The 16,278-nt window shown below is 49.3% G+C and overlaps 7 protein-coding genes across 7 annotated transcripts; 4 read left to right on the top strand and 3 right to left on the bottom strand.

Moving 5' to 3' along the window:
- Positions 1 to 215: 215 nt before the first annotated feature.
- V1508DRAFT_386875 (GPR1/FUN34/yaaH family-domain-containing protein) lies at positions 216 to 1,433 on the top strand (the record flags this gene model as incomplete). The annotated part of the gene is made up of 3 exons (XM_066937827.1): positions 216 to 294; positions 337 to 598; positions 661 to 1,433. The coding sequence occupies 3 exons, from the start codon at positions 216 to 218 to the stop codon at positions 1,220 to 1,222; spliced, it is 903 nt and encodes a 300-aa protein (XP_066795575.1). The 3' UTR covers positions 1,223 to 1,433.
- On the bottom strand, positions 1,366 to 2,196 carry V1508DRAFT_418123 (RmlC-like cupin domain-containing protein). Its single transcript, XM_066940423.1, has 2 exons — positions 1,823 to 2,196; positions 1,366 to 1,765 (listed from the first exon to the last, which is right to left on the bottom strand). The coding sequence occupies exons 1-2, from the start codon at positions 1,991 to 1,993 to the stop codon at positions 1,589 to 1,591; spliced, it is 348 nt and encodes a 115-aa protein (XP_066795574.1). The 5' UTR covers positions 1,994 to 2,196; the 3' UTR covers positions 1,366 to 1,588.
- Positions 2,197 to 3,104: 908 nt separating this feature from the next.
- Positions 3,105 to 4,926, bottom strand: V1508DRAFT_418120 (uncharacterized protein). The gene is made up of 2 exons (XM_066940422.1): positions 4,148 to 4,926; positions 3,105 to 4,097 (listed from the first exon to the last, which is right to left on the bottom strand). Exons 1-2 carry the CDS (start codon positions 4,554 to 4,556, stop codon positions 3,502 to 3,504), a joined length of 1,005 nt encoding a protein of 334 aa, XP_066795573.1. The 5' UTR covers positions 4,557 to 4,926; the 3' UTR covers positions 3,105 to 3,501.
- A 643-nt stretch (positions 4,927 to 5,569) lies between these two features.
- Positions 5,570 to 7,854, top strand: V1508DRAFT_404508 (DNA topoisomerase; the record flags this gene model as incomplete). The annotated part of the gene is made up of 6 exons (XM_066938633.1): positions 5,570 to 5,650; positions 5,699 to 6,075; positions 6,129 to 6,545; positions 6,593 to 6,674; positions 6,724 to 7,782; positions 7,828 to 7,854. 6 exons carry the CDS (start codon positions 5,570 to 5,572, stop codon positions 7,852 to 7,854), a joined length of 2,043 nt encoding a protein of 680 aa, XP_066795572.1.
- A 1,738-nt stretch (positions 7,855 to 9,592) lies between these two features.
- On the top strand, positions 9,593 to 11,388 carry V1508DRAFT_137404 (uncharacterized protein). The gene has a single exon (XM_066935989.1). It carries the CDS (start codon positions 10,092 to 10,094, stop codon positions 11,316 to 11,318), a length of 1,227 nt encoding a protein of 408 aa, XP_066795571.1. The 5' UTR covers positions 9,593 to 10,091; the 3' UTR covers positions 11,319 to 11,388.
- Positions 11,389 to 12,257: 869 nt separating this feature from the next.
- V1508DRAFT_418110 (dual specificity phosphatase) lies at positions 12,258 to 13,866 on the top strand. Its single transcript, XM_066940421.1, has one exon. The coding sequence runs from the start codon at positions 12,359 to 12,361 to the stop codon at positions 13,490 to 13,492; it is 1,134 nt and encodes a 377-aa protein (XP_066795570.1). The 5' UTR covers positions 12,258 to 12,358; the 3' UTR covers positions 13,493 to 13,866.
- V1508DRAFT_371109 (armadillo-type protein) lies at positions 13,797 to 16,265 on the bottom strand. The gene is made up of 6 exons (XM_066937478.1): positions 16,016 to 16,265; positions 15,796 to 15,901; positions 15,594 to 15,745; positions 15,293 to 15,541; positions 14,881 to 15,241; positions 13,797 to 14,834 (listed from the first exon to the last, which is right to left on the bottom strand). Exons 1-6 carry the CDS (start codon positions 16,073 to 16,075, stop codon positions 13,912 to 13,914), a joined length of 1,851 nt encoding a protein of 616 aa, XP_066795569.1. The 5' UTR covers positions 16,076 to 16,265; the 3' UTR covers positions 13,797 to 13,911.
- Positions 16,266 to 16,278: the final 13 nt, after the last annotated feature.

Below are 16,278 nucleotides of genomic sequence, written 5' to 3'. Positions count from 1 at the left end.
GTCGCAGCATGGCGTCGACTCTCTTTCTTGTCTGCCTTCTCCGCATTTGTCCACCATCGGCCGGCCGGCGATCGGGACCAGATTGATCTGTTGGATTGGGTGCCCGCATCCCTTGCCTGGTGCTGAGACGTCAGGACCAATGTCTATATTAGGTCACTTCTCGCCGTCAGCATCTCTTACTTGCTCTCGTCTCTGTCTCTGCACCTACTAAAGTCATGACTGAATACAGCAACAACGCCATCCCCCTCGAGGGCACTGGTGCGGCAACCACTGATCCATACAGTCGCGGCAACGGTGAGAGCACTATCAACAACACCGACGACTTCGACGTCGAAGCCGCCCGCAACAAAGAGGACGCGTCCCTCAACTCGCGTGAGGATGTTCTCAGTCGCATGCGCACTGCCCAGTCCATCACTATGTCCCCAGAGCTCTTCGAGAAGCTCTACCTTTCCCCCGAGCGTGCCGTCAAGGGCAACCTGCGACAGACCTTTGCCAATCCGACTCCTCTCGCCATTCTCTCCCACGCTGTCTGCGCATGTCCGTTGGGCTGCGACCTCCTGGGCCTCCGTGGCTCTGGCCAGTTTGGTGCGGCCTCCATGTATGTATCCTGCCATTAATTTGAACTTGAGCCTGAGCCTGAGCTAATTAATATCTTAACAGTGGAGCGTACGTCTTCATCGGTGGCCTCCTGCTTATCATCTCTGGAATTTTTGAGTTCTTCCTCGGTAACACCTTCTCCTTCGTCGTCTTCTGTAGCTTCGGCGGCTTCTGGTTGTCCTTCGCCGGCACTTTGATTCCGTCCTTCAACTCAGTCGGCGCCTACTCCCCCACAGGCGACTCCCAAGTACTAGGTATTTCCACAAGAGCCTTCCAGGCCTCCTTCGCCTTCTACCTCTGTTTCTGGGCCCTTCTCGTCCTGGTCCTCACCATCTGCTCGCTCCGCACTAACATCGCCTTTTTCCTCCTCTTCGTCTGCCTCGAAGCCACCTTCCTCTGCCTCACAGTCGCCTACTTCACTCTCGCCGAAGGCAAATACGCCCTCGGCCAAAACATAGTCAAGGCTGGCGGCGGTTGTTTACTGACTTGCGGACTCGTAGGATTCTATATTTTTATTGTTCTCATGCTCGTCGCGGTCGACTTCCCATTCCTCCTGCCAGTTGGCGACTTGAGCCATCTCATGAAGGGGTACCAGCAGAAGCACGGTCCGATCAAGGTCCACTGACCACTTCTTCTAGCGTGATTCTTTTGGTTGTTTTGTCCAGTTCATTAGTTACTGCCACTGGTTTGGGATTTAGTATAATGGGTTCTTTGTTCTTTGGTGTAAAGCACGGTCAAAATGTAAAGCGGCGTGGCCCTATTTTAATTGGTGTCTGGGAATGTAATTGTAGTGTAGGCAGAGTTATCCGAGTGAAATGAATTTGTGGATCGAACGACCTGGCGTGCTCCCTACAATTGCAGCTCATGTGTCCGAGCTATCGTGGTTGGAATTGCCACGGCTCTACAAATCTTGATCTACATACATCCACACTCTAATCTCAGGGTTGACATTATCATTCATTATTTACACATGTCTTTTCTGTTTCTTCCCCTAAGCAGTACCCTTAGGTCTCAATCCAACAAAGAAAGCCAAGCCATAATCGGTTGAGGAGAAAGTAATCGTGCATCCCTTCTTGAAGTAAAACGTATCGCCAGGCCCAGCCGTCACCTCGTATCCAGTCTCGTCCTTCATAGTGAAGTTGCCCTCCAAGATAACTTTCATCTCGTCCTACACAACTTTATTAGTTTATGACTCTCGAATATTTAGTCGGTTATTAGTACATACGTAGTCGTAGCTATAGACCAATGGCGTGCCGGCCTCCTGTCTGTAGAACCCAGAAGTGATCTGGTGCTCCTTATCAGCGTCGGACGTGAAGCAGTCGCCGAGGAAAGCATTGTTGTTGGCAATGTGGGGCGGCTTCTCGGAGGAAGCACCCTTTTTGAAAGTCATAGGCATCTTGAATGTTATGTATATAAAAATCCGCAAGTTTGTGAGAGACTAATAGACAAAGTGCGATGAGGGCGAAAGGTAGGAGTGCGGTATATTTATATATGCTGCCTGATGAGAACCCAGCTACTTCGACCTTCACAAGCCATCGCGAACTTTGGACCGAAAGCTGCGAGCCCCTAGAGTTTGAGCTTTCTTGTACTCCGATAAGGCTGCCGCGGCGCCTGAGTCTTATGTTTACCCAAAACAGATAAAACTTCCCTCGGCCACGGCCGCGACGGTGAGCCGCACAACAATCTTATTCGATCTGGAGTAGCAACATATCGGAACAGATGGGTCTTCGGACATGATTTTGTATCAGGGGATAGCTGGGTTAATTGGACGGAACAGAGTTATACCGGAGCCCACCCGTAAGCTCTGCGTTATATATTTCACCAGAGATTTGTCGAGATAGAGCCTCGGGCCGAGCGGCACCATTGCCAGAGTGTGTGAACTGGAGGGCGCATGATATCTTTTCAGGATATTTGCTGCGAATACCAGTTGGATATACCGCACAGATTCGTCTACAAGTCTAGGTTCGGTACTGGTAAAGCGATGATTGTCATTCACGTTGGAACAAGTGAGACAAAGATATGTGGATCAATGGCAAAATGTTCATATTAAAGAATCGCCTCGGTTCAGAAATCCTGATCATGGCACAGAGCCTTACTGAAACCGTCGAAACGAACATCACACTAGACTACTATGCTCCACTGGACCACTGGGATCATGTGTGGTTACATGAGGCGTTCATAACAGTCTGGAGGTATAGTTCGCGCGATCGGTTAAAGAGTATTATGATCAGATTGATTTTGTGGAGGATGGATTCGCACTAGCCCCGAGTATTCAATCAATCATTGAAATGCCAACAAATCGTCTAAAACAAGTGGGCTCTGAAGAGCTATGCCAAGTACCTTTAAATAAGGCTATTGTCTTGCGGTCGTGGTTTTTTTAATTTATATCGACGCATGGGCGACGACGATGCGGTAAGCGAAATCCTTCTTGCTCAGGTTACACTGTAGTATTAGCTATTGGAACGTCTCACTCGTGATTTTGTTATTTGGCTTGTATTCGTTAATGGCATCGTTATAACTAATGCTGCTAACCTTTCATGTAGGACGCAAGGACTGTATTGACAAAGCGCAATTTTTGATTTCCAGCAGAAACGTACATACCATAAATACATGAACTACATACAGTGGATAAATACATAAATAAATACACAAAATTTCAACATACATATCCCAAATTTTTTAAAAAACAACTCGTGCATATCCGGGTCATCTCTTTTCATCAACATTTTAGGGGGAGAGTAGGTTGTAAGTAATATTGTACCGATTCGGTGAGAATGAACGTGACCATGTATGGAGGGAGAAAGCTGAGAGACAGAAATAGCGTTGGATATGTGTGCTTAAGCTCTGACGCATTTATTCACTACAACGCATCAGCACAAGTCATTCCGACTGCAAAATTGGACCTTACTCGTCCTGTTCCTGGTCCTCCATTTGCCGTCGCACCTTTTCGTGCTCGAGCTGCTCGTACAACATGAACAATGCTCGTTCATTCTCGTCAGCAGTGCCACGGATAGTGAACATCCGCTCGCCAGATTCATCATGCGGTTGCTTAGCGATCGAAATACGCGCTCCACTGACACGCCTGATTTCCTGGATCTTGGCACCTCCCCGACCGATAATGCAGCCAACCATATCCGCCGGAATAGCAATATTCTGAGTCTGGTCAGCACCATCTGCACTCTCGAAATCAGCCGGATTGCCGGTCCGGACTCGTGGTCCGCTATATCCACCGCTGCCGAACTCCTTCGGTTGCGGGTTATACAAGATCGTTCCAGTCGCCCGCTGCCAATCTTCCACCAAGCACTTGCCGATTTCCCAAACGGCGAGGCGGATAGACTCCGCACCGCCTTGAACCTCGACGATTCGCTCAGTGGAGTTGGGGAGCATTTCCTTGGATGCGACCATTCGAACGCTGCATTCATCCTGGATTGCCTTGATTTTAAGGCCTTGGCGACCGATAATGGTGCCCATCTGGTTGTGTGAAATCAAAAGTCGGATCGCTGCGTTAGGTCAGCTAAAATATAGGCATTTTCCGGTAACAAAGACATACATGTTGTACCAGAGGCGAGCGAGCTAGCAGATGGAGGCGGCGAATCAACCAGAGTCTGCGCTGCCATAGAGTACGCTTTTGCGACCCCTTCAAGCGTGCCGGTAACGCTCAGCACGCGATCGTGTACGCCCGGCACGGGCTTGCTGACGCCAGCCTTAACGCCGGTGGCCTCGCGCAGATCAGCGACGTTCTTGCCTTGTTTGCCGATAATGACACCGGCCTCCTTGGAGGACACAAGCGCGCGGAGGGTAAGTTGCGCGGCAGCAAATGCTTCGTCGTTCGGGAATTGCGGTTGTTGCGCGTCGGATTGTGGCTCTGACTCGCCTGCGGGCTCTGCAGCGCCATTGGATGGGTAGGACTTCTCGTAGAGAGGTTTCGAAGATTCGAACTGTTGCTCAGTGTCGGTCATATTGTCTTAGAGGTGTAAAAGTTTTAGGGCAATAGAGTGAAATGTTCCAAGTTGATGGAATTAAGAGTTGATTATCGATAAGTGGCGGATCAAGTAGATCGTAGACCAGGAAGCGGTGAAAGGGGGAGGAACGAGCTGTAGGGAAGATGACAGAAGGAAGGGATGGATGAAGAACAGGAGACGGAAAGGAAAGAGGTGAGCGAAGGACTGCAGCAGACGAGAGTCGGCGTGCGAGATCAAGAAGTGCTGGGTGCTATTGGTTGTTGTTGATTGCAAGCAGTGGGTTACTTAAGCGTGGACGTGGATGTAGAATTGAAAAAAGTGGTAGTGATGTGAGCGGGGGCCCGCTAGCTTTGCTCTCTCAGTGGGCGACACAACCAAACTTCCCAGTAACATATCACAGCTTTGGCATTTGCGTGATCCACTCCAAGTAGTGCCAGCACCACCACAACGAGTCTAAACTAAAAGAACCTCAATACAGTTATTTAAGGTGACAAGTATTCCGTGTTTGATTGTATTTATCTACCCCATGGTGGTATGCTCTGGACATGTGTTCTGAAGAGTTCGAGCTCGTGCGCATGTTTCTGCGCGCTTATGCCGAAATGCTCACGCACACAGACGCGTAACGCAAGAGTCCGGCAAACAATATAGTGAACACAGAAATTACGGCCAATGAGTAACCAAACGTCCAATAGTTATGGTCCTGTCACAGGCTTTTTTATAACATCGCATTTCTAGACCTTATTTGGCAGCTGCTATGAGCGTGATGCACAGTTTACGCCCTAATCGTGCCGACAGACCCATCTCTACGCACTAATCGCGCCATGTTTACGCGGTAACTCAGGGGCCACAAGTGCGACAACGGTGTAAACATTTGTAATTATATGACGCGCCTTGCCAGGTTCACTGAAGAATGGGACAGGATAAGCAAATATCTGACAATCTAGAATCTCTCAGCAATTATAAACTAGTACAGACCGGCATATTTTGAATATGATCTGTGTCTAAGAGAGATGAAAATTCTCTGTGTGGCCGAGAAGCCCTCGATTGCGAAGACAGTCGCCAATATCCTGGGCGGTGGCAGAGTGACAATTGTACGCAGCAAATTCATGCTTCTATGGGCGATTCTAACGACAGCTTAGAGAAATACGGATAGTCCGTTCATAAAGAACTATGATTTCACGTACAGATTTCCTCAGCCGTGGGGTGAGGCGGATGTTACGATGACCTCCGTCGTGGGCCACATCACTGCCGCGGACTTCACGCCTGAAGTCAGACAATGGCATTCGTGTGCGCCCGCACAGCTCTTCCACTCGCAAGTGGTGGTTGAAGTCGCGGACGATAAGAAGAACGTTGCTCGAAACATCAAGAGTGAGTCCAGGTGGGCACAGGGACTCATGATTTGGACAGATTGTGATCGCGAGGGCGAGCATATCGGGATGGAGGTGTGTCGCATTGCGAAGGAAGGAAATCCTCGAATAATTGTGAAAAGGGCACAGTTTAGCAACTTGGAACGAGAGTATGAAAATCTCGAAATTTTGATTCATATAAACAGATTGCTCACTGATACAGCCACATTCGTCGGGCGGCACAGCATCCGCGAGAAATAGACGAGCGTCTCTCCGACGCGGTTGACGCACGTATTGAAATCGACTTGCGGCTAGGCGCAGCATTTACTCGGTTTCAGACCTTGTCACTAAAAGACTCGGCGCGAAAGCTCGAGAATGCGCTAATCTCATATGGCTCATGCCAGTTTCCCACGCTGGGCTTTATTGTGGATAGATTTAAGCGGGTTCAGAATTTTCGTCCGGAGCATTTTTGGTATATTAAAGTATCCGTCAATAAAGACGGCATTGACGTACACTTTAATTGGAAACGAGGACACATGTTTGACAGGATGGCTGTTACATTATTATACGAACGATGCATGGATAGCGGCTCTGGCGAGGGACGGATTGTTAGTATGATCCGGAAACCTACATCTAAATGGTGCGTATAAAAATTACTGAGCATCTTACCGCTAACTAAGTGAGCAGGCGTCCGTTACCACTGACTACGGTAGAGTTACAAAGACGAGGAGCATTATTTTTGGGAATGAGCTCGAAGAAAGTCATGGATGTACGATATTAATGAGTGTGGTTTTTTTTGCGGGCGCTAACTTGGATAGATTGCCGAGTCCCTTTACACCAAAGGCTTTATCTCCTACCCACGTACCGAGACCGACCAGTTCAGCGACAGCATGGACTTGGTCACACTTATTCGCAAGCAAACTGTTGACAACAATTGGGGCGACTTTGCACAGAACCTCGCCAACAGCGGCATTCGACATCCTCGAAAGGGAAAGCACGACGATCACGCACATCCACCCATCCATCCTGTCGCGCACGTGTCTCCACCGGCTGTCGACCTGGACCATCACAAAGTATACACTCTGATAGCACGGCATTTCCTTGCCTGCTGCTCCGAAGATGCGAAAGGCGAGACCACGGAAGTCGTACTGGACTGGGCGGGTGAGCGATTCAGCACCACGGGCCTGCGCGTCATCGAGCGGAATTACCTCGACGTGTACCCGTACGACAGATGGACGAGCAGCCAGCCCCTTCCGGATTTCGTGCAAGGAGAGTTAGTCCCGCTAAAGCGCGCGACAATCGAGGAAGGCATTACGAGTGCTCCTTCGTATCTTACTGAACCGGAACTGATTCAGTTAATGGATGCGAATGGCATTGGCACGGACGCGACAATAGCGGATCATATTGAGACGATATTGAAGAGACAGTACGCAGTCAAGGTGCCGAAAGGCGCGAACGGGCGGTTTCAACAACCGATCGATATTGATCCTCCGAAGCGAGGCGGTGGAACTGGTCGTGGAGGGGCAGCCGGTGGACGGGGACGGGGAAGGGGACGGGGACGGGGGAGAGGTCGTGGTGGTCGTGGCGACCGTGGTGGCCACGATTCTGAGGCAGGCGGCAACAAACAAAAAGGCGGCGGTGGTGACGGCCAAAAGGAATTGATACCGAGCACACTAGGGGCCGCGCTTGTGGAGGGTTACGATGAAATTGGGTTTGACAAGAGTTTGACAAAACCGTTTCTACGCAAGGATATGGAAGCTATGATGAAGGACATTTGTGAAGGACGAAAGACGCGACAGCAGGTTGTACGGGAGAGCATCGCGATGTACGAGGAAGTGTTCCAGCGAGCTAACGGGCAGGTGCAGCTATTAAGACAGGTCGGTGCCCATAAATATATTTAGATACTCTGCTAACATATGTAGGCCTGCCGACGGTATCTCGATAGATAGGCGTGTATATAGACGCGACAAATATCGGAGAATTGGTATACCATTCAATTATAACTAGAGTCGCGTCGATGTGTACATAGATGTAGAATTAATATAATTCGTGTTTGAAGTACAGAGGAAATAACTTGTCCTGCGCACAAGAAACAGGGTAAGCTTTCAGAGTTACTAGGCAAAATTAAAATGTCAAATTTATCAATGGACGTGGTCATAGAATTAGAATGACCAGCTTGCCGGATGTACAAGACCTGGAAAAAGCAGCACCTGGAGATGATTGTCCAGCAGGGCGATCGCTCTCCGGTGCCACCTTCGGGCATGTAATCGACATGTGGTGCGGTCTGGCAAACGACGCGAAATGACCCTGCCAACAGTATCGAATTTATTCACCGCAGGCACCGCGAGCGCAAGCTAGGAGAGAAGTAATATACTGCGGCTGCCATTTCAAAGCGGGTTACGAGATCCGCGAAAGCGAGATCCTGACGGACGACTTCACGGGCGACATCTTGATTTTGCCGTTGACGCAGGGCTGCCGGCCTCTGCAGTTGAGTCTGTGCTGCTCGTGGAACAATTTGTACAGATCTGTACTAATTAACATCAGATGACATTGGGCAAATGGACAGCTTTTAGCCAGTCTGGATCGCACCCCGTCGTAGTCGCAGGTCGATGTCCTCGACCTCCGCATTGGATGTGGCTAGGAATTCCTCTACCCACTCAACGCTTGCGACCGACGACTATATCGTCACTCCATATAGAGACATGCAATCCAAATAAAACGATACTGGGTCGGTCTTGATGCATCGCATCGACCTTCCATGAGGATCACAATAATGCGGGGTAGGTTAAGACTCATGGCGAAAAGGTAGGGCGAATTGACAGCATTCACGTGCCACGACGTCGGCGGGTCCGGACTTTGTGCAAACAGTCGACATACGGCGCATCGGCGAATAGGTAATGGTCACAGCCGTTTATCAGAAGTCGTTCTGCTACCATCCTAAGTCGAGTATACGTATCATATCTAGCAAACTGGCTTGCCGAAACATGGCAAACAGCAGACCGACGTGGATACTACTGTTTGACAGCGCACGCCATTCCGGTCCTCATGGGTGCGCAAAGAGCCCGACGTGGTCATCTCCGTCCCAGTTCGACTTTACCCCACCTGAGTCATCACCCATATTGCTTTTTCTTCGCAGTTGGAGCGTTAAGACGACCACACGCGGCATTATTAGTATGGTACAGCAGTAACCATGCGGAACTGCCATGACAAGTTTGGCGTGCGGCAATGGCAAAACTAAGTGAAGTCGATCACTTCTGACAGGTGCGAAAGGTGACAGAGAAAAAGCAGATCAGCCGCGGAAATGTTAATTGGTTTTCTTGTCTATCGTTCCGCAGGCAACTGGCTGTATGCGAGTGATAAGCGTCTGTCAACCCCTGTGTGCTGCTGCAGACTATTAGTAGGCTGTAAATTAATAACTGTCGGCTAAGTCGATGGGTTATGAACTGTAACCGTTCAGTTCTTCACGATTAATTTGATTAATCTGGCTAAGGCTGCCCTGCCCGGTACACCGAACGTTGGTCGTCACCGCAGCCGCGAAACATCGCAAATTGGAAGTATATTTTTAGCTCTAGGCCGCAATATCGCAGTTCGCACGTCCCACACACTTTAATTCGTACAGTACTTACTCTGTTAAGTTCTCAGCGTAGATATCAGTGTACTATCTATTGATTGGTCACCCGCGATTCGACCCTCTATCGACGTCGTCGTTGTTCAATTCCGGCATTGTGAGTGGGTCGCCCTGTAGTCCATCGTTGGTGTATCCACTAGCGTCGATCTTATTAAAGCAGCAGTATTTACGTGGAGGTACTCTCTAGCTTTATAATTTTCAGGGGACTGGAGTTTCTTCGCCGTGTTCCCTGATTTTTCTACCGGGCGGTTTCAATAATTTATATTTTACTAGGAACATTGGTGTTAATATTTGGGCCTTGCGTCTTACGGTTTAGAATTGGGAATTTTGTGGGGTTTTTATCGAACAAGCGACTCAAAATCTCAGGGTCCAGGCAACCACCGAATTTGACCGGTCGACATAATTAATCACGACAGTCGATATACAGTAAGCCATACAAATTTTCAGACGGGCAGTGCCTATAAATGCTAATGACAATCGACAGCATTGACGATGTTTTGTATATGAGCTCATAGACACCAAAGCGATCTCTGTCCCACAATTCATCTAATACAGGAGATGGCGACCTCATCGTCGACCATGCCATCCCTGTCCTCGACTCGAGGATCAATGAGTCAGACGACGACAGTTTCGGGTCCTGCGTCGTCCATGCTAGGTACGGCGAGATGGAGTTCTCAAAGTTTGACGGTCTCTGCCGTCGTTTCTGCGTCGGCGAGTGCCACAAATTCGAGATCCATTTTGCAGTTGTCGTCGGCATCCGCTTTGCCATCAAGAATATTCGTTGCCCGAAGTTCGTCGACAACTGGTACTGCGGTGACCACTAGTTCCATTGGTAACTCTAGCAAGGCATCGAGCTCGAGCACTGAAAGCGCGGGTACAAGTTTATCTCATTCATTATCTTCGTTTATGAGGTCGACTACATCCACTTCGTCTCCTATATTATCTTCGTCGACATTGACATTGACTCCGGCATCAACAATTGCATCTGCATCATCTGCATCTTTATATATATCAACTACATCTACTACATCATTTTCTAGTTCAATTCCACAATTTGCATCGTCAACCTCGTCAGCGATCGATACAGACCCGGTTTCGCAGTTATCATCGAGGCAGACAACTGTGATCGCTTCCGTAGTCGGCAGCGTCGGCAGCGTCCTGATATTTGCGATCATCTTCTTCTTCTTTGTCCGGCGGCGGCGACGGCGACACTCTGATTCACACCGCATATTCACACATTCCCAACCGCGATATCCCCCGGCGGCTGCGCAAGGGGCATCAACACCTCGGTCACAAATGATGCAGACTTACGCGCAGGCGCAGACACCGGAGCCGATATCGTCCACGCAGCGGTCATACCCGCCGTCCAGCTCAGCGTCAGATCTTTCGCATCCTCGTTTTCTGGGCTCATTGTTTACGCGATCACGACGGGACACTGGCGCGTCGCACCTGTCGAACAGCATGCAGGGCATGTCCTTGCCTTCCGCAGTGGAACAAACGGGTTTCATGAAGATAAGTGGCCGCAAGCTTGAGCGGTGGCAAGACCCAGAGTTGGCGTCAATTCACAGTATATCTGGACGGATCTATGATCGTGACGGGCGGGAGATCGTGAGGCCGGTCGCGGGACCGTCTGCACACGACGAGCTGAGTCATGACGAGGAGCAGGACCTGAGCGAGGGTCGGAGGTCAAGTAATGAGAGTTTCGGGGAAGATAATGGACAGTATTATTACTACGTTGGCACGCCTACAATACCAGGTGCCAGTAGTAGTAATCGGCCACCATAGATTTAAAGATTTCTTTCGGCATCGGTTTGGTTTGCGTATTATATTGCATATATTGGACACATATGGCTGCGTTTGTCTTATTTATTAAGAGACGATACAAGCTAAAATATAAAAGTTTGGATTGTCACATTTTTTTGTATTATTGTGTTGGGCCACGCTCGTGTGTTTCCTCGAAATAAGCAAGCATATGTTTCGTTGGAAGCTGACAGGGGTCATGCAACTCGGGGGAACCGAGAAGGAGACTAGCCTCGTCGCTGCAATGGACGTAGCCGCTGGCTCTTGCAGTGCAGGTTTGCTGCACTGGAGCATGTCGTGGATGCGCATTCGTGTCTAGATTTTTCTCTACTGCCGGATTCGCTGTACTATAACGAACCAGAATATTTCTCGCACCATTGACATCGCGATCGCGATCCATTCAAACTGACATTGTTTGCATGCGTACTTTTTACTACTCCCAAATTGCCACATCTTCCGCATGTCTTACTACTGTTGGCCTCAGAAACCAAGACGACTTTGCAGGTATTATATTCTAGGGCATTGTTGAGATGTCGTCGTTGGAATTTGTAATGAGACCAAGTAGCCATTGCTCGTGCTGTCTTGGACCTGATCATCGGTGGTCCACCCCTCACGGCGAGACACAAGTAAGGTTTAGACACTATACCAAGCAGCTGAGAATGTTGCGTCTATTTCAGCCCCGGAATAGGAAAGGCTATTACTATAAAGCATATTTGTAATAATATAATTATTCTGGAATTGCAATTATGCAATATATTTCCACTGTCGTTTGTCGGCTCATCAGCATGTTTACTCCAGACAATGTGGCCGGGTAAGTAATAAAAATAACCTGAGCCAAGGCCGTGCGCCTGCAAGGGTCAGGGTCAGGGCCAGATGGCAAACTCTCCTCCATCGTAGCCTCGCCATCTTAGAGGCACGCTTCTTGTACAATTCGACACTCCTATATTATACTCACTCAATTTGTCACATCCTATTTACATATAACGCACAACAATAATCCACACTGCGCTCTATAGAGACTGCTGATGCCATCTCCGCTGTCGCACCGGCGTGCGTCCACGCTTGAAATCGACACATCCCACAGTCTGCTGGCCCAGCCTCCTCCGCACGTCAACTCGCCGCTGACATCGACCTCCGTTACTAGCACCGGTCTGCCCCGGCCAGAATCACTCCATACACCGATGCGATCTGCGTCGGTGTCGTCGCCGTTTGGCTTCCCACTCTCGTCCTCCTCGCTCTCGTCCTCCCGTCGCCGGCCTGCAAATTTAGTGCTTTCTCTCCCTCCGCTGCCATACCATGCCCACGAGTCCACGTATCCCAAGACTGCAGCCGCAGACAGGCTCTACTTCCCAACGTCAATAGCCACAAATACGTCGCCCGCAGGTCTTTACACCCCCGTTGAGTCTCCAATGATGACGTCCTTCCCGTTCTCATCTATATACGGCTCCGACAATGACGACCTCAAAGTGGAGAAAGCCTATCCTTCCGGACCCGTCGAGGTCTATGCTGATAACATCTTTCTTTATTCCGAACCCAGTATCTGCATTGCCTCCCAGTTCGACGTTGTCATCAATGTCGCCAGAGAAGTCTCGAATCCTTTCGCCGACCGCGCAAGTTTTAGCGAACCCGTACCTCCGGAGACTGATACCGACATGCCACTCTCTCCTCCATCGATCACATCGTCGGATTTGTCGTCACCCGTGTCACCAGTCAGCATTGCACAACCACCAATTCCCCAGCGAAATTCCCAGTCCGCGGACAGTGCGCTTCACGAACAGTGCTGCTGCGTCGCCGCGGACAATGACCAAAAAACCCCGGAATACATTTCCATCCCGTGGGAACACACGTCCAGACTCACCCAAGACCTACCGTACTTGACCTCCGTCATGGCTCGGCGCGCGTCGGAGGGCAAAAAAATCCTCGTCCACTGCCAATGCGGCGTCTCCCGCTCGGCGTCGCTCGTCGTCGCATTCGTGATGAAGGAAAGGGGATGGGACTTGAACCAGGCGTATGCCTGGGTCAAACGCAAGGCGCCGGCAATCGGCCCGAACATGGGTCTCATTTACCAACTCATGGAGTGGGGCCGTATACTCAACGGTGCCGACCATGTCGATCTCACTCCGCGGGAGGAAGACGAGGATTTTGTGGGGAATGCATAGTTGGTTCGATCGCAATTACCGTGTTGTATAGTTGGTTTTTGTATGGGCATATTTGTTTTTTGGTTTTGAAACTATTTCTCTTTTTTATTGGATTTGTCTGGGTTATTGTTTGGATTGGTATCATCTATGTTGCATTGGTACCATGTAGGATTATGTGTATTACTGGATTTCGGTTAATGTGTTATAGTGTTCCGTTTGTTTACTTGTTTGTTGTTTGCGGTTTCATATTTGGCAAGCTACGTTCTGTAAATTGGTTGTGTCCATAATATTCTCAGGTTTTCGTCGATATTGTCGAGCATATAGAGCATTTTTATAATTGATATATTGTATATGTAGACAATAACTACTAATTCAATAAATACGTAGAACTATACACCTATATCATAAGGACTAATAACTGCGTAAACATATATGCACGACTAACCGATCGCCTGCAAACTCTTATTCGCAAAGAATCGTACATCAACATCCTCGTCCTCCTTCAACTTCTCCAAATTCGGCACAATAACGTCCCGAATAATCTCATTCGCTTCCGCAATTCTCGACTCTCTCGCCTTCGCGTCTTCATCCGTGCTCGCCTCCATCGCGTCTGAATCAAGTTCTACCTCCGCGGCCTTCTCCAACAACAGCTTCTGCACGGTCTCGTACGACCGCGCCACACTGAATCGGATATTCGGGATCGGATCCGCGACCAGATTATTCAGGAATGGCAGTAAATCGTCCTTAATAACATCGATTGTCACCACTGGTGCCAGTGTTGTCGCCGCAACGCAACTAGTCATTCGGTAGAGATAGTTCGGATTCGAGCCCGCCTCGATGACTTTAGGGATAATCGTTGTTTTCGCCCACGCGACTCCAAACACTTTGGTTAAGTTCTTAAGGTTCTCGGTCGCAGCATCGCGGATAGAGTACACGTTGTCGTGAAGCCAGGTCATACATAAGTCGCGCAGCTGGGTGTCAAAGAATTCCATCCCCAGCTGCGATGCCAGAAGGGGTATGTACTCGATAATCGCCAGTCGCACGCGCCACTGCTTGTCCTGCGCGAGCTGTGTGATGGCAGGGAGAAGCGACTGAGACAATAAATCGATACCGATCACATTATTCACAAGTTCGAGCTTGCAAATGATGTTTAGTCGCACTTCTGGGAACTCGTCTTTCAACATCTGCAAAAACATCGGAAGCAGATATTTGATCGTCAAGTCTTTTCCGAGAATAGGCGCTAACCCACTGATCTTTGTTGCGAGCGCTGCCCGAACATGCTGCGAAGGGTCGTTCACGAGTTCTTCTATGCACGGCAAAATCTCCTCCAACACCGACTCACGGCCAACCAGTTGACAGAAGCCTAGGCTTGTTAGATTACCATATAAAATTAGTAGCGCATTATTTACCTGGGATCTGCTTGGCAATGACAGTACGCACTTCTGCCTCGCTGTCCTTGAGTAATCGCACAATTGCGGGCACAAAGTGTGTCTTTAGTACAGCCTCGTCACCGGCAGCAACCGCCACAGCTAGCTGCTCGAATCGATCGGCCACCATGTACCTCACGCGCCAACTTTTGTCCACAAACAGCTTCTTTAATTGCTCTAACAAGTGCTCGAGCACCATCTCAGGACCCAGTAAACGTGAGACCGCAATCAACACATCAATCGTGAGCAGACGGACTGAATCTTGGTCATCCTGCGCAAGATATAAAAAAAATGGAACAATGTCAGTCACCACCGTCTCAGCATCAATATGTTGTATTAGCCCCTAATCCCGTTAGCAGACAATCGTACAAAAGTGCTACAACTTCGGACCTACCGTAAGATGTGTAGCTGCCGCCCGCCGCACCATTGGAGCATCATCATACACAAGCTGTCCAAAAAGCTGTCGCAGACCAGCTTTACTTTGGCTGCTCACTTTCTGATAAACGGATGCGTACAGTCCAGTCACCGAAACCTTGCTTGTGAACCAATCCGCCGTAGTCAGATTTTTCGCGAGAGGCAAGAAGTATTCTTCCACTTGACTCGCTGTCATTTCATTTGCAATGTTGTTCAGAGATTCCACCGCCTACAAGCAATCTGTCAGGAATTGCCAATGACTGTGGTGATGGGAGACATACCTTGTCCCGTACCAACGGCTCTTCGACACCAGCGAACGACTCTAATGGTGGCAACAGTACATGCGCATACTGATTGCCGCCCACAAACGGCACGAAATTTCCCAATTGCTCCGCCAACACGGTCAGGACTTCATCCTCATCGTCAAGGGATTCTGAATACGTCCGTTAGACCCATATCGCGAACATTGATCGAATTACACACCTTCCAGAAAAGGAATCAGCTCTGATCGCGTGCGTTCCGGACCCAGCGCGAGCGCGATGGTCGATAGTCGTTCGATGGCAGCCATCCGAAGGCTCACGTCATCGTGCTAGATACGCAAAATGCGACGGTCAGCACAAATTTCGTAAGATAACGCGAAATTAACACGTGGGGCTTGAACGGGAATGCAGTATGCGACCATGTATAAAATAGAGCACTTTACCTTGAGCTCGTCTATTAGGACCGCGATGGGGTACAGCTCATCTGACGGCACTGACGACATGATCTAATTAGAGCACCGGTAGCGAAGGTCTTATGTAATAATCGTATGAAAGCTGTCGACCGACGGATCGGCTTCTTGATGTGAGGACAGGAAAAAATCGAGATAGAATGCAGGTCGTGTGTTGGTTAATGGATATGTGTATATGTGATGCCCAAGCGGAAACAAAGCTTTCCTTGCGAGCGATCCTTTCTCTTCGCTTTACC

Source organism: Lipomyces doorenjongii (genome assembly GCF_038497915.1).
Source record: "Lipomyces doorenjongii strain NRRL Y-27504 unplaced genomic scaffold V1508scaffold_27, whole genome shotgun sequence".
Taxonomy (NCBI): domain Eukaryota; kingdom Fungi; phylum Ascomycota; class Lipomycetes; order Lipomycetales; family Lipomycetaceae; genus Lipomyces; species Lipomyces doorenjongii.
Note: the sequence above shows the minus strand (reverse complement) of the source record. Positions and strands in the feature narration are given on the sequence as shown.

Excerpts from the sequence above, each read along its gene's own strand:
- V1508DRAFT_418120 (XM_066940422.1), bottom strand. The coding sequence starts at position 4,556 with ATGACCGACACTGAGCAACAGTTCGAATCTTCGAAACCTCTCTACGAG. Across the intron at positions 4,098-4,147 it reads GCTCGCCTCTGGTACAACAT|CGATCCGACTTTTGATTTCA; the intron begins GTATGTCTTTGT and ends GACCTAACGCAG.
- V1508DRAFT_418110 (XM_066940421.1), top strand. The coding sequence starts at position 12,359 with ATGCCATCTCCGCTGTCGCACCGGCGTGCGTCCACGCTTGAAATCGAC.
- V1508DRAFT_371109 (XM_066937478.1), bottom strand. The coding sequence starts at position 16,075 with ATGTCGTCAGTGCCGTCAGATGAGCTGTACCCCATCGCGGTCCTAATA. Across the intron at positions 15,902-16,015 it reads TCCTAATAGACGAGCTCAAG|CACGATGACGTGAGCCTTCG; the intron begins GTAAAGTGCTCT and ends TTGCGTATCTAG. Across the intron at positions 15,242-15,292 it reads CGGCAGCTACACATCTTACG|GGGCTAATACAACATATTGA; the intron begins GTAGGTCCGAAG and ends TAACGGGATTAG.
- V1508DRAFT_418123 (XM_066940423.1), bottom strand. The coding sequence starts at position 1,993 with ATGCCTATGACTTTCAAAAAGGGTGCTTCCTCCGAGAAGCCGCCCCAC. Across the intron at positions 1,766-1,822 it reads TGGTCTATAGCTACGACTAC|GACGAGATGAAAGTTATCTT; the intron begins GTATGTACTAAT and ends AAAGTTGTGTAG.
- V1508DRAFT_137404 (XM_066935989.1), top strand. The coding sequence starts at position 10,092 with ATGGCGACCTCATCGTCGACCATGCCATCCCTGTCCTCGACTCGAGGA.